The following is a 13263-nucleotide window of genomic DNA, read 5'->3' as shown; positions in this document are numbered from 1 at the left end:
TAATAGCGAATTATCAAAATCCAAAAACAGAGAGGATTTTGAAATCAGCAAGAGAGAAGCAACTTGTCACATACAAGTGATCTCCAATAAGATTAACATAGGATTTCTTGTCAGAAACTAGGGTGGCCAGGAGACAGTGGGATTGCATATTTAAAGTCCTTAAAGAAAAATATGTCTGGAAAAATTATCTTTCAAATAAAAAGTCATTAAGACATTTTCAGATAAAAATTGAAAGAGTTCACTAGCAGAAGGCTTGCTCTACAAGAAATGCTGAAGGGAGTCCTTCAGGCTGAATAAAAGAACCCTAGGTGGTAACTTGAAGCCATTAGAGAAATAATGAACATTGATAAAGATAACTATAAAGGTAAATATAAAATCTATATTATGTTACTTCCAGTTTGTGATTGCTTTTTCCTCCTATCTGACTTAATGGAGAAAGTTGTAAAATAACATTTTAACGGATACAGAATTGAATAAAGATGTAATCTGAGACAATAACAGTATAAAGGGGGAGGAAGAAGATATATAGAAATAGTGAGTTTATATACTACTGAACCTAAGTTGGTACTGGTATAACTAGATTGTTATTAGTTTAAGTTGTTCATTGTAATTACAAAGGCAATCACTAGGAAAATAACTGAAAATTATAGAAAAATGGAAAGAAGGGAATCGAAATCATATACTACAAAAAAAGCATCTGTGTTCAAAAAGGTGAGTAGTGGAGTAATTGAGAAACAAAGCACACAAAACATACAGAAGACAAAGAGCTAAATGGCAGAAGTGTCTTTCTTAGTTATTACATTAAATGTCATTGGACTAAACTTACCATTTACAGGCAAAGATTGGTCGATTGGATGAAAAAGTATAATCCATCTTTATGCTGTTGACAGGAGACTCTCTTTAGGTAAAACACACACACACATAAAGAGTTTGAAAGTTTCAATACAGGGAAAAGATATAATGATTATAAACATATATGTCCCCCACAACAGAGGCCCAAAATATATGAAGCAAAAATGGACAGGATGGAAGGGAGAAATGGATAATTCTACAGTAATTGTTGGAGCACTTTCAATAATTGATAGAACATCTAAACAGAAGATCAATAAGGAAATAGAGGACTGGAACAACACTAGGAACCAGTTAGACCTAATGGACATATGTAGAACACTCCACTGAATGACAGAGGATACTTTCTTCTCAAGCATACATGGAACATTTTCCAGGATAGACCATATGTTAGTTCACAAATCTAATCTTAATAAATTTTGAAACTTTGAAATCATTCAGAGTATCTACTCAGACCCTAAAGAATAAAGCTAGAAATCAATAACAGAAGGAAAACTGGAAATTTTACAAATATGTGAAAAATAAACAATGCTTAAACAATCAATACATCAAGGAAAAAATGACAAGAATTAGAAAATATATTGAGATGAACAAAAACACAACATACCAAAACTAATATGCAGTGGAGGTGGCGCTCAAGGGAAATATATAGCTCTAAATGCCTATTAAAAATGAAAAAAGATCATAAATTTGTAGAATAACATGCCACATAAAGAAACTAGGACAAGAAGAGCTAACTAAACTCTCAAAGTTAGTAGAAGGAAGAAAATACTAAAGATTAGATATAAATGCAATAGAGAATAGAAAATCAATAGAATCAACCAAACCAAAGTTTAAAAGATGGATAAAATAGACAAATGATTAGCCAAACTGACAAAGAAAAATAGAGAATACAAATAACTAAAATCAGGAATGAAAGTGGGGACATTATTGCCTACCTTACAAAAATCAAAAAGCTATAACAGTACGATGAAGAATTGAATGCTAGAAAATTAGAAAACCTGTATTAAATGGACATATTCCTAGAAACATGCAAATTACCTAATCTAATATAAAACAAAATAGAATATCTCAACAAACTTATAACAATTAAAGAGATTGAATGGGTAATTAGAAGCCTTCCCACAAAGAAAAGTCCAGCACCAGATGATTTCACTGCTGAATTCTTCCAAATATTTAAAGAAGGTTTAACACCAATTCTCTTCAAACTCTTCCAGAGTGTAGAAGAGGAGCGGTTACTTTCTAACGTATTCCACAAGGGGCAGCATTACCCTGATACCAAAGCCAGATACAACAGCACAAGAATAGAAAATTACAGACCAATATCCTTAAGAATATAAATGCAGAGAGAAGTAAGACAAATAGTGTTTTGGTGGCTGAGAGATTTCAGACAGAGTTGAGAAGTTATCCTGGTGGTTATTCTTATGCATTATATAGATGGATTTTTTTAGCTTATGGTGTATTGGAGTGGGTAAAGGGAAATACTTGAAACTGTAGAGCTGTGTTTCAGTAGCCTTGATTCTTGAAGATGGTTATATAAAGATAAAACTTTTACAGTATGACTGTGTGATTGTGAAAACTTTGTGTCTGATGCTCATTTTATCCAGGGTATGGTATGATGAGTTTAAAAATATAGATAATAAATAAATAAATAATATAGGGATAAAGGGTAAAATAAATTGGATGGATAGAAATACTAGTTGTCAGTGAGAGGGGGAGGGATAAGGAAAGGAGTATGCTATGTGTGAGGTTTTTTCTTTTTTTCATTTTATTTCTTTTTCTGGAATGATGCGAATGTTCTAAAAATTGATCATGGTGATGAATACACAACTATGGGATGATATTGTGAGCCACTGATTGTACACCATGTGTGGAATGTATGTTTATGAAGATTTGTCAATAAAAATATTTTTCTAAAACGATTCAAAAATCCTTTAACAAAATACTAGCAAACCAAATCCAACAATATATTAAAAGGATGATGCACCATAACCAAGTGGGATTTATTCCAGGAATGCAACAATGAATAAGAAAACCATTCGATGTAATATAACACATTAATAGAATGAAGAAAATAAAACACATGACCAACCCGTTTGATGAAAAAAAGGCATTTGACAAAATCCAACATCCTTTCATGATAAAGATACTTAGAAAACTAGGAATAGAATGGGACTTTCTCACCAGGATAAAGGGCATTTATGAAAAACCCACAGCACACATCATACTCAATGGTGAAAGACTGAAAGCTTTCCCCTTAAGATCAGAAATAAGATAAAGATGTCCACTGTCACCATAGTTATTCAGTATTGTACTAGATACTCTTGCCAGAGCATTCAGACAAGAGAAAGTAATAAAAAGCATCCAAACTGGAAAGGTATTTGCAGATGACATGATCCTATGTAGAGAAAATCACAAAGAATCCATAGTAAAGCTACTAAAACTAATGAACAGATTCGGCAAAATTGCAGGATACAAGCTAAACACACATAATTCAGTTAGATTTCTATGTACAGTAATGAACAATATGAAAAGGAAATTTAAAAATTCCATTTACAATAGTATCTAAAAGAATAAAATACCTGGGAATAAACTTAACCAAGGAGGAGAGAGACTTGTACACTGAAAAATGCAAATACCTCTCATTGCCGAAAGAAATTAAAGAGGGCCTAAATAAATGGAAAGACATGCCATGTTTATGGATTTAATATTGTTAAGGTGTCAACAATATTAACACCTTAGCCTAGAGCTAAGTGTGTTAATATTGTTGACACAATATTGCTCTAACTGCCTAGAGCAGTCTACAAATTCAGTACAATGACTATAAAAATTCCAGTATCGTCTTTTGTAGAAGTGGGAAAAGCTGACTGATTACAAATCCACATGTAATTGCAAGGAGCCCCAGATCAGCAAAACAATCTTAAAAAAGATAACAAAGTTGGAGGACTCACACATTTCTGCTTACAAAGCTAGTTATTAAAATAATGTGGTACTGTCATAAGGATAGACATATAGACCAATGGAATAGCATTGAGAATCCAGAGGTAATGCACATGTCTATGGCTAGTTATTTTTTAAAACTTTTTTATTGTATAATATAACATACATACAAAACAAAGAAAAAAGCAATAGTCTTCAAAGCACTCTTCAACAAATAGTTACAGGACAGATCCCAGAGTTTGTCGTGGGCTGCCGTACAATCTCAGATTTTTCCTTCTAGTTGCTCCAGAATATAGGAGGCTAGAAGGCCTAAATATTTTTTTATCATCACAATCGACTATTTTTTCTTTTTTGTTAAAAGTAACATATATACAGAAAAGTAATAAATTTCAAAGAACAGCACCACAATTAGTTGTAGAACATATTTCAGAGTTTGGCATGGATTACAGTTCTCCAATTTTAGTTTTTTACTTCTAGATGCTCTAGGATACTGGAGACTAAGAGATATCAATTTAATAATTCAGCGATCATGATCATTTGTTAAATCCTGTCTTCTCTGTATAACTCCGCCATCACCTTTGATCTTTCTGTCCTTCTCTTTAGGGATGTTTGGGCTATGGCCATTCTAACTTTTTCATGTTGGAAGGGTCTGTCAATAATACGGGGTAGGGAGATGGAACTGTGATGTTCTGGAGAGGCAGGGGCCCCTAGGTTTCAGGACTTTTCTGGACCAGTGGCCCATCTGGAGGTTGTAGGTTTCTGGAAAGTTACTCGAGTGAAAAGAACCCTTGTGAAATCTTATATGTTGCCCTAGGTGTTCTTTAGGATTGGCTGGAATAGTCCTGGTTGGAGTTTGGCAGATTATGATAGGTAGCAGTGTCTAACTGGAGCTTGCATAAGAGCAACCTCCAGAGTAGCCTCTAGACTCTATTTGAATTCTCTATGCCACTGATACTTTATTTGTTATACTTCTTTTCCAAACCCTTTTGGTCAGGATGAAATTGTTGATCCCACGGTGCCAGGGCTGGACTCATCCCTGGGAGTCCATCTCCCATGTATGGCTAATTGATTTTTAACAAAGGTGCTGTTCTAGTTTGCTAGCTGCCGGAATGTAATATACCAGAAACGGAATGGCTTTTAAAAAGGGGAATTTAATAAATTGCTTGTTTATGGTTCTAAGGCCGAGATAACGCCCCAATTAAAACAAGTCTATAGAAATGTCCAATCAAAGGCATCCGTAGAAAGATACTTTGGTTCAAGAAGGCCGAAGAAGTTCAGGGTCTCTCTCCCAAGTGAGAAGGCACATTATGCACACAGTCACGGTTTCTCTCTTGGCTGGAAGGGCACACAGTGAGCAGGGCATCATCTGCTAGCTTTCTCTCCTGGCTTCCTGTTTCATGAAGCTCCCTGGGAGGCATTTTCCTTCTTCATCTCCAAAGCGCTGGCTAGTGGACTCTGCTTCATGGTGAATGCTCTCTTTCTCCAAAATGTTTCCACTTTTATAGGACTTCAGAAACAAATCAAGACCCACCCAAATGGATGGAGACACGCCTCTACCTAATCCAGTTTAACAACCACTCTTGATTAAATCCCGTCTCCAGGGAGATGATCTGATTACAGTTTCAAACATACAATACCCAATAGGGATGAGAAGAAACGGCTGCCTTTACAAATGGAATTAGGATTAAAACATGGCTTTTCTAGGGTACATAAATCATTTCAAACCAGCACAGGTGCCAAGTCCATTCAATGGTGAAAGAATAGTCTCTTTCTCAGATGGTGCTAGAACAACTGGAAATCCACATGCAACAGAATGAATGTGGACTCCTACCTCTTACCATATAAAAATTATCAATTCAGAGTAGAAAAACAATCTAAATATAAGAGTTAATACTAGAAAATTCTTATAAGAAAACCTAGGGAAATATCTTCAGGACCTCACAGTAGGCAATGGATTTTTAGGTTTTACACCAAAAGAACAAGCAACAAAAGAGAAAAAATAGGTAAAATGGACTTCATCAAAAGTAAAAACTTTTGTGCATCAAAGGACATTACAAAGAAAGTAAAAAGACAGCCTACAAAATGGGGGAGCATCCTTAGAAACTATATATCTGATAAGGGTTTAGTATCCAGAATGTATAAGGAACTCCTGCAACTCAACAAAAAGACAAACAACCCAATTGAAAAAATGCACCAAGGATTTGAACAGACATTTCTCCAAAGAAGATATGCAAATGGCCAATAAGTATGTAAGAACATATTCAACATTAGCCATTAAAAAATGCAAATTCACACTACAATGAAAACAAAAAACTGTTGTTACCACTTCACGCCCACTAGGAATGCTATTTTTTTCCTGTATTCATGCATTTTATTTCTGTTATATACCACACTATATGTTGTTGTTGCAGTTGTTATTATTATTATTATTTTGATTTAAAAGGAATTTATTCTCTCATGGTCCTGGAAACCAGAGATCTGAAATCAAGGGGTAGAAAGGCCATGTTTTCTCTGAAGGCTCTCATGGAGGGCCCCTCCCTGACTCTTCCTCCCTCCTGGAACGTCTCAGCAATAGGATGGCTATTATTTTTTAAAATCCAAACTAAAAAGAATGAGTGCTAGCAAGGACTTAGAGAAATTAGGACCCCTAGTTCATTGCTGGTGGCAATGTTAAATGGCGCGGCCACTATGGAAAATACTTTGACAGTTCCTCAGAAAGTTAAAGTCACTCTATGACTTGGCAATCCCACGCCTAAATATATTCCCAAAAAAACTGAAAGCAGCGACTTGAACAGACTTTTATACACCAGTGTTCATCTCAGTGTTATTCACAGTGACCAAAAGGTAAAAGCAGCCCCAGAGTCCATCTACAGATGAATGGATAAACCAAATGTGGTATACCCATATAATGGAATATTTTCCAACCGTAGAAAGAAGTAAAGTGCTGGTGCGCACTACAACATGGATGAACCTTGAAGACAACATGTTGGGTGAAATAAGCCAGACACAAAAAGACAAATAATGTATGATTTCCCAGTATGAAATACTCGAATAAGCAGATTCGTAGAGACGGAAAGCAGAATAGTTGTGTGAGGGGAATGAGGAGTTATTTATTGGTAAATGAGTATGAGTTTTGGTGTGTAATGATAAAATAGTCTGGAAATAGAGGTGAAAGTTATACAGTATCATCAGTGTATTTAATGTAGAAGAATTATTTATGTAGAATGGTTAAAATGATTTTTTGTCATATATGTTTTACCACAATTAAATAAATAAAAATTTTAAAAAGTAATGAAAGGTTATTTTAGAAGCTGTAGAAGTTGAAGCTTCTGGCAGTGATTCTTAAAATTGAGAAACAGGTTTAAAATAACATGGATCCCTCTTCTTGCTGGCTTGTGAGCCCAAAAAAGTGTAATTGTACATCAGCCACAGTAGCACAACTTGAATAATGTTTACAAAAAGCTGTATGTGGAACCCAAGTTCATTAAAATTCTTCTGGTATTGTGACTCACATGTTTCTTATTTGATAGAAAATAAGCTGACTGCAGAGAGTTTACACTGAGTGGAGCTTTGCAATATAGAAAGTGAAAGCTGTATGTCTGTTTTCCATCCTCCATGCTGTTTCTTTCTGTTTCATTGTTCTTATTCCCCTTTCTCTTCAATATCCTGTCCTTCTTTATCAGTTGCTTCTCTTACCTGTACCTACACCAGTAGATTTTTCTGTTTCCTTGGAACATATCACATACTTCACAATTTGTCTTAATACTTTTTTTTGAAAGAAAGTTTTTGTAAATTTCACGTGGTTTTGTATTAATTCAAAAAAAAAACATATTCAAAATAAATCAATGGGTAGATATTAGTGTAAGTCCATTTATTTTTGCAACACTACACATAAAACCTGGAAATTTTAGAATTTGATGCAAACTCATTTGAGGGACATAACCTTCTTCTAACTAAATCACCCACTTTTACCAGTGAGTATGACTCAGTCCAAGTTCCATAAATTTATTGCTTAAAAAGTAGATATCAAAATTATCTTTGCTTTTATTCCAGTAGTGTAATTTTTTAATTAATATGTAAGCATCCAGGAGTGGGAGTCTCCCTGGCAGCGTGGAAGATGACCCCCAGAGATAAGCCTCGCCCTGGCACTGTGGGATCAACAATGCCATCGTGACCAAAAGGGGGGAAAGAAATGTAACAAATGAGGTGTCAGTGGCTGAGAGAATTCAGAGTTGAGAGGCTACACTGGAGGTCACTCTTACACATGCTTCATTTAGACATCGCTACCTGTCATAACTTGCCAAACCTCAGCCAAAACCATTCCCGCCAATCCTAAAGAATACCTAGGGCAATATATAAGAGTCTACAAAAGTTCCATACACTAGGGTAACTCTCTAAAACCTATAACCTCCAGATGGGTCTCTGGACCAGATAAGTCATGAAATGCAGAGGAGCCAGCCTCTCCAGAACATCAACTAGTTCTATCCCCTACCCCATATCATTGACAGCCCCTTCCAACACGAAAAAATTAGAATGGACATAGGCCAAATACCCCTAAAGAGAAGGAGAAAGATCAAAGGTGATGGTGGAGTTGTGTAGAGAAGGTCGGGTTTAACAAATGAGTATGAGTGCTGAACCATTATATTGATATTTCTTTATCAATATAATAGCCCAATTTAAAAAATGCACCAAGGATTTGAACAGACAGTTCTCCAAAGAAGATATGCAAATGGCCAATAAGTATGTAAGAACATGTTCAACATTAACCATTAAAAAATGCAAATTAACACTACAATGAAAACCAAAAAACTATGAGTTACAACTTACCTTAGAGCAGCTGGAAATAAAAACCTAGAATTGTGGAATTGTAACCCATACCAAGCTTTAAAATCTGTTTTATAACTACTTGGTAAAATGTACTTGGAAATTTATTGCTTTTTTGTATCTATGTGATATTTCACAGTTGTTTAAAAAAGTTAATAAAAATTAATATATAAGGCCTTAGGGCTTTTAGAGGTCTAAAAGTTTTCCTAACTGCTGGTCATCCAAATTATGAAACAGTTGATGGTAATTAAGACTCCATAGGAACAAGTTTCAGCTACCAGGGCCATTTTCATGACCTAAAATGAATTTAAGGTACAGGCTCTTTTTCTTTCTTCCTAGATGGCCATTGTAGAAATAAAAATTGTTTCAGAATTGTCACCCTGGCGGGGACACTGAACGGGACTGACAAGGCATGGCAGAGAAGGGAGGCAAGAGGAGCTGGCACGGTTATACTTCGATCTGTAGACTCTGGCCATGCAATCTAAGGACTGGTGTGAGAATGAAATCATTCATGGGAAAGTGCTTTGGAAAACACGATGGCCAAGTTGTAGAACAATATTATTTTTACCCATTTGAATCTTTTGGGCTTGGATAAACTGGAAGGATAAAGGTCTCATGGATAGGGCCTGGGTTTTCTCTAGGATTTGCTGTGTGTGTGACCAGCACTCACTCTGCTACCTGCCTCCATGCCCTGCTGAGTCCTTGCAGGGGAGAGATCCTAGGGTGATGCTGCGTCTGAGGGTGCCATGTGTAAACCACTAACGGAGCCTGGGAAGAGTGAGGGAAGAGTGCCTCACAGTGGTGTCCGGGTATTCCAGCAGCCCTCGGATGGGGTGCTCCTCATTCCGGGTTCACTCGTTGTTTTGGACACCTAAGTGTCCCGCGCCCCCTGATGTGGAATGCTCTGGTATCCCAGATAGGTGGAGGGACCTGAGGTCCCAGCTTACCCAGGACAGATCTGGTGTGTGCCTGGCGTTCTGACTTGGATGATAAATACTCTAATCTTTCAAATTATAAGTGAATTTGAGGTAACATTGTCATTCAGATGCTTTTGCAATTTTTCAAACCTGCAATACTTATCAGCCTCAATTGTGATTGTTGAGTGGCAGTTCTTCTTAGAGGTTCACTGACTCTAGTGTCATTTACAATTTTACCTATTACAGTTTAAACAGGGCCCAGTAAAAAGTGGAATTAAATAATTGTATGATACTCTTTTCTTAAGCGGGGGAAAAAAAGTTTTTATGTCCCATGATTAATATAGCAATATTTTCAATACAGTGTTTATTTTGGTATGACAGGATTTACAAATACAAAATTGCCAATTAAAATTCCTTTAGAAAAATGAAAGAAACCCCTATTTGTTTTTATCTCAGGCTATGTTTATCCATCATTTAAAGTTCATAGTTAACATCTAAGCCTTGTCTTTTTGACAGTTCAGAGACATAATCAAATATTATCTTACAGTGTATTCACAGAGATGTAAAACCTGAAAATATTCTCATAACTAAGCAAGGAATAATCAAGATCTGTGACTTTGGGTTTGCACGAATTCTGAGTAAGTAGCAATTTTTTTACTGACTTCATCCAATTCAGATAACTATGCTATTATATAGCTTAAATTCTTACTTTAGATATTAAATGTATGTTTGTTATTCTTCAAAAAGAATTCTTGCACTGTTGTTCTTCAGAAAGGAAAATCTCACTTTAATCTTTTAATTACTACATTAGTTTGCACTTCACCTCCATTCCATTTAACAAGAGCTGTTGGGTGTCATGTTTATGTGCTTTGCCCTGTAGAGGAGGAAAAGTATTATAAGATGCATTTCTGTTCTTTATGCACTTATAATCTGAGGTGGAAGGAACAGTTAAAAAGTAATACAAGGGCGGGCCGCGGTGGCTCAGCGGGCAAAGTGCTTGCCTGCTATGCCGGAGGACCTCGGTTCGATTCCCGGCCCCAGCCCATGTAACAAAAACGGAGAAACAGAATACAATAAAACAAGAAAATGTTTAAAGATGTTTCCCTTTCTTCCTTCCTTCCTTCCTTCTATCCTTCCTTCCTTCTCTCTGTCTTTCCTTTAAAAAAAAAAAAAAAAAAAAAAAAAAAAAAAAAAAAGTAATACAAGATGATTAGCAATAAAGCGCTAAAGTGAAGATGTAGACAGTTCCCTGAGGGGGAATATTAATGTGGGTTAAAGTGGTTGGAAAAAACTTCGTGGAGCTGGTGAGACTAGAAAAGTAAAATTGAAATTAAAGAGAGAAGATTTAAAGGCAATGCTAAGAAGGGGGAAATCATCCCAGGCAGAGAGGAATGGAAAGGAAAGGGGGCAAATAACTGTCCCTGAATCTAGAACTTTGAAGTAGGTAAAAACACTCATATTAGAAATATTCGCGTTGCAATCTGGTGTGTACATATTCAGTGTCCTTGTATAACCCAAACACAGGTAACTTGACCATGTATTTGAAAGGGTTGGACCAAAGCAATAACTGGTGAAGGTTCTCTGAGGCTCCTGCCCTCTGCAGTGTGGATAATGGGATCCGAGTGATAATTGTTCTCTGTACCATGTAGTTGAAAAGAGAATAGATAAACACTGGAGGACATTTGAGCAAATAATGGTACATCCACATCATGAAATATTAGGTAGCCATTAGAGGTGACATTTACAGAGTTATCAGTGACATGGGAAAATGTTTAAGATGTGATAAGTGAAAAAAAGAAAGCTAAAACTTATTTATATAGTATCATCTCAACAGTACATATTAAAAATGCCTGCAATACAGGTGACCCTTATCTTAGGAAATAAGTAGATAATATTCATCCAATACTTCCTATAACTATAATGTTATAAATTCATTTTGTTTTTCCAGGAAATCTGTTTTATACTGTAAAAATACCCAAGTCGGTTAAGAAAAAAAAATTGGATTATCTTTTTCTTGTTGAGCTATAGAAGTTCTTCATCTATTCTGGATATCAATCCCTTATCAAGATATATGATTTCCATGTATTTCTCCCTTTCTGTAGGTTTTCATTTCGTTCCCTTGAGTATGTTCTTTGATTTTAAAAAGTTTTAAATTTCATGAAGTCCAGTTTATCTATATTTTTTCTTTAACCTGTGCTCTTGTTGTTATGTTTAAGGAACCATTACCAAATTCATGCAGATTTGCCCCTGTGTTTTCTTCTGAGTTTTATAGTCATGATATCCATTAACTTTTATAATTTAAAAATGCATATAATTTTACAAAGAGCAATTAACAACGAAAGGTCATTTTCCCTCCCTGCTCCTATGAGGATTTTCTTTGATGGGAGCTTCAATTCCTATCTGCTGAACTGTTTTGTGGCAGTGAAGTGGGTTGCCTGAAGCCTTCACTAAGGAGAATTGCCCATATCCATCTCTGCAAGCCAAGCTTGTTTACCAATTGCCTGTCCCGGCCCGCAGGACAATCAACTGAGGCTCCAACTCCTGTGAGGGAAAAAGGAAATGGGACAGAGAGACACGAAGAACGGCAGCAAGGCAAATATTCTGATCAAGCTGCAAAAGTTTATTGAAAAGGCAGGGTATATATATACTCTAGGAGAGGGGGTAGCTAGTAGGAATAGGTGACGATCTCTGATTGGGTGAGTAAGGACAAAGGGATGACTTGGGATTGGTGACTGCTGTTGCTAGGGTGAAGGGCAGATGTACGGTTAGTACTTTTGGCGCGAACTTTAGGCGCGAACTACTATTACTTCCATGAAGAAGGCTGATTATAGTTTAGGCTGTTCTTTGTTTCAGCCCTGGCGGCCATGTTGCATGTTTCCGGCATCGCTGAGGGTGGAATTTATACATGCTACTTTAATTGTCCCCAACAATTGCCCTTCCACAGTCGTACATTTGTAAAGTCCGCATGTGAAACCCAGCTTTACCAGTTGAAGGCCAATGGAATTTTCTCACCAACCTACCTACAGCCTCAAAGGAATAAGCTGGATTTCTGGGCCTTCATGATCCTGTGGGAATTGTAGAATTTGCTTCCACCCACTTGGGAGTCAAGTACCTTGCCCCAGGTGGTTATACCTTTGGAGTAGGACAAGGATGGGTAGTGAGGTTGCACCCAGAAATCCTGTCATTTGCCTGTCACACACCACACATGACTCAGCACAAAAGTCAAATTGAGGTTTTTGTCTTAATGAGTCGTAAGTAACAAATTTAGATAAAAGAATTAGTTCAATTCATTTAAGGTACCTTTGGAAATTGAAATAACCGTGTCAGTGCATGGTTATCAGTGTAACTGAATTAGTGCTGCAGTGCGTTTTAGGAATACCATGGCCTCTGAGAATTATTGAAGCTTGCCTGAATGCCTGACCTGCTCATGGGAGTAGCTCACACATTGGGAGAATGTGGCTCATGAGTTTTGATGCATTTTCAGTTCCAGGAGATGCCTACACTGATTATGTTGCTACAAGGTGGTACCGCGCTCCTGAACTTCTTGTGGGAGACACTCAGTATGGTACTTCAGTCGACGTGTGGGCTATCGGCTGTGTGTTTGCAGAACTCCTGACAGGCCAGCCACTGTGGCCTGGAAAATCAGATGTGGATCAACTTTATCTGATAATCAGAACACTGGGTATGCATTGCACTTAATCACCTACACAATTGTTAAATTGTTACAGTAATA

At 36.6% G+C, this 13263-nt stretch overlaps 1 protein-coding gene across 5 annotated transcripts in view; it reads left to right on the top strand.

Annotated features, from left to right (window-relative positions):
• The window catches only part of CDKL4 (cyclin dependent kinase like 4), an 80630-nt gene that overhangs the window by 55517 nt on the left and 11850 nt on the right, over positions 1–13263 (top strand). For 4 of the 5 annotated variants that reach the window (XM_077134045.1, XM_077134043.1, XM_077134044.1 and 1 more), the window contains 3 exons: positions 10078–10168; positions 12048–12122; positions 13015–13212. In XM_077134045.1, the coding sequence (XP_076990160.1) occupies positions 10078–10168; positions 12048–12122; positions 13015–13212 (364 nt within the window). The remainder of the gene's footprint in view (positions 1–10077; positions 10169–12047; positions 12123–13014; positions 13213–13263) is intronic. The other variant, XM_077134046.1, reaches the window with a different exon arrangement.

This window comes from Tamandua tetradactyla, chromosome 17 (assembly GCF_023851605.1).
Source record: "Tamandua tetradactyla isolate mTamTet1 chromosome 17, mTamTet1.pri, whole genome shotgun sequence".
NCBI lineage: Eukaryota > Metazoa > Chordata > Mammalia > Pilosa > Myrmecophagidae > Tamandua > Tamandua tetradactyla.
The sequence above is the reverse complement of the archived record's forward strand: the minus strand, read 5'-3'. Positions and strand labels throughout refer to the sequence as shown.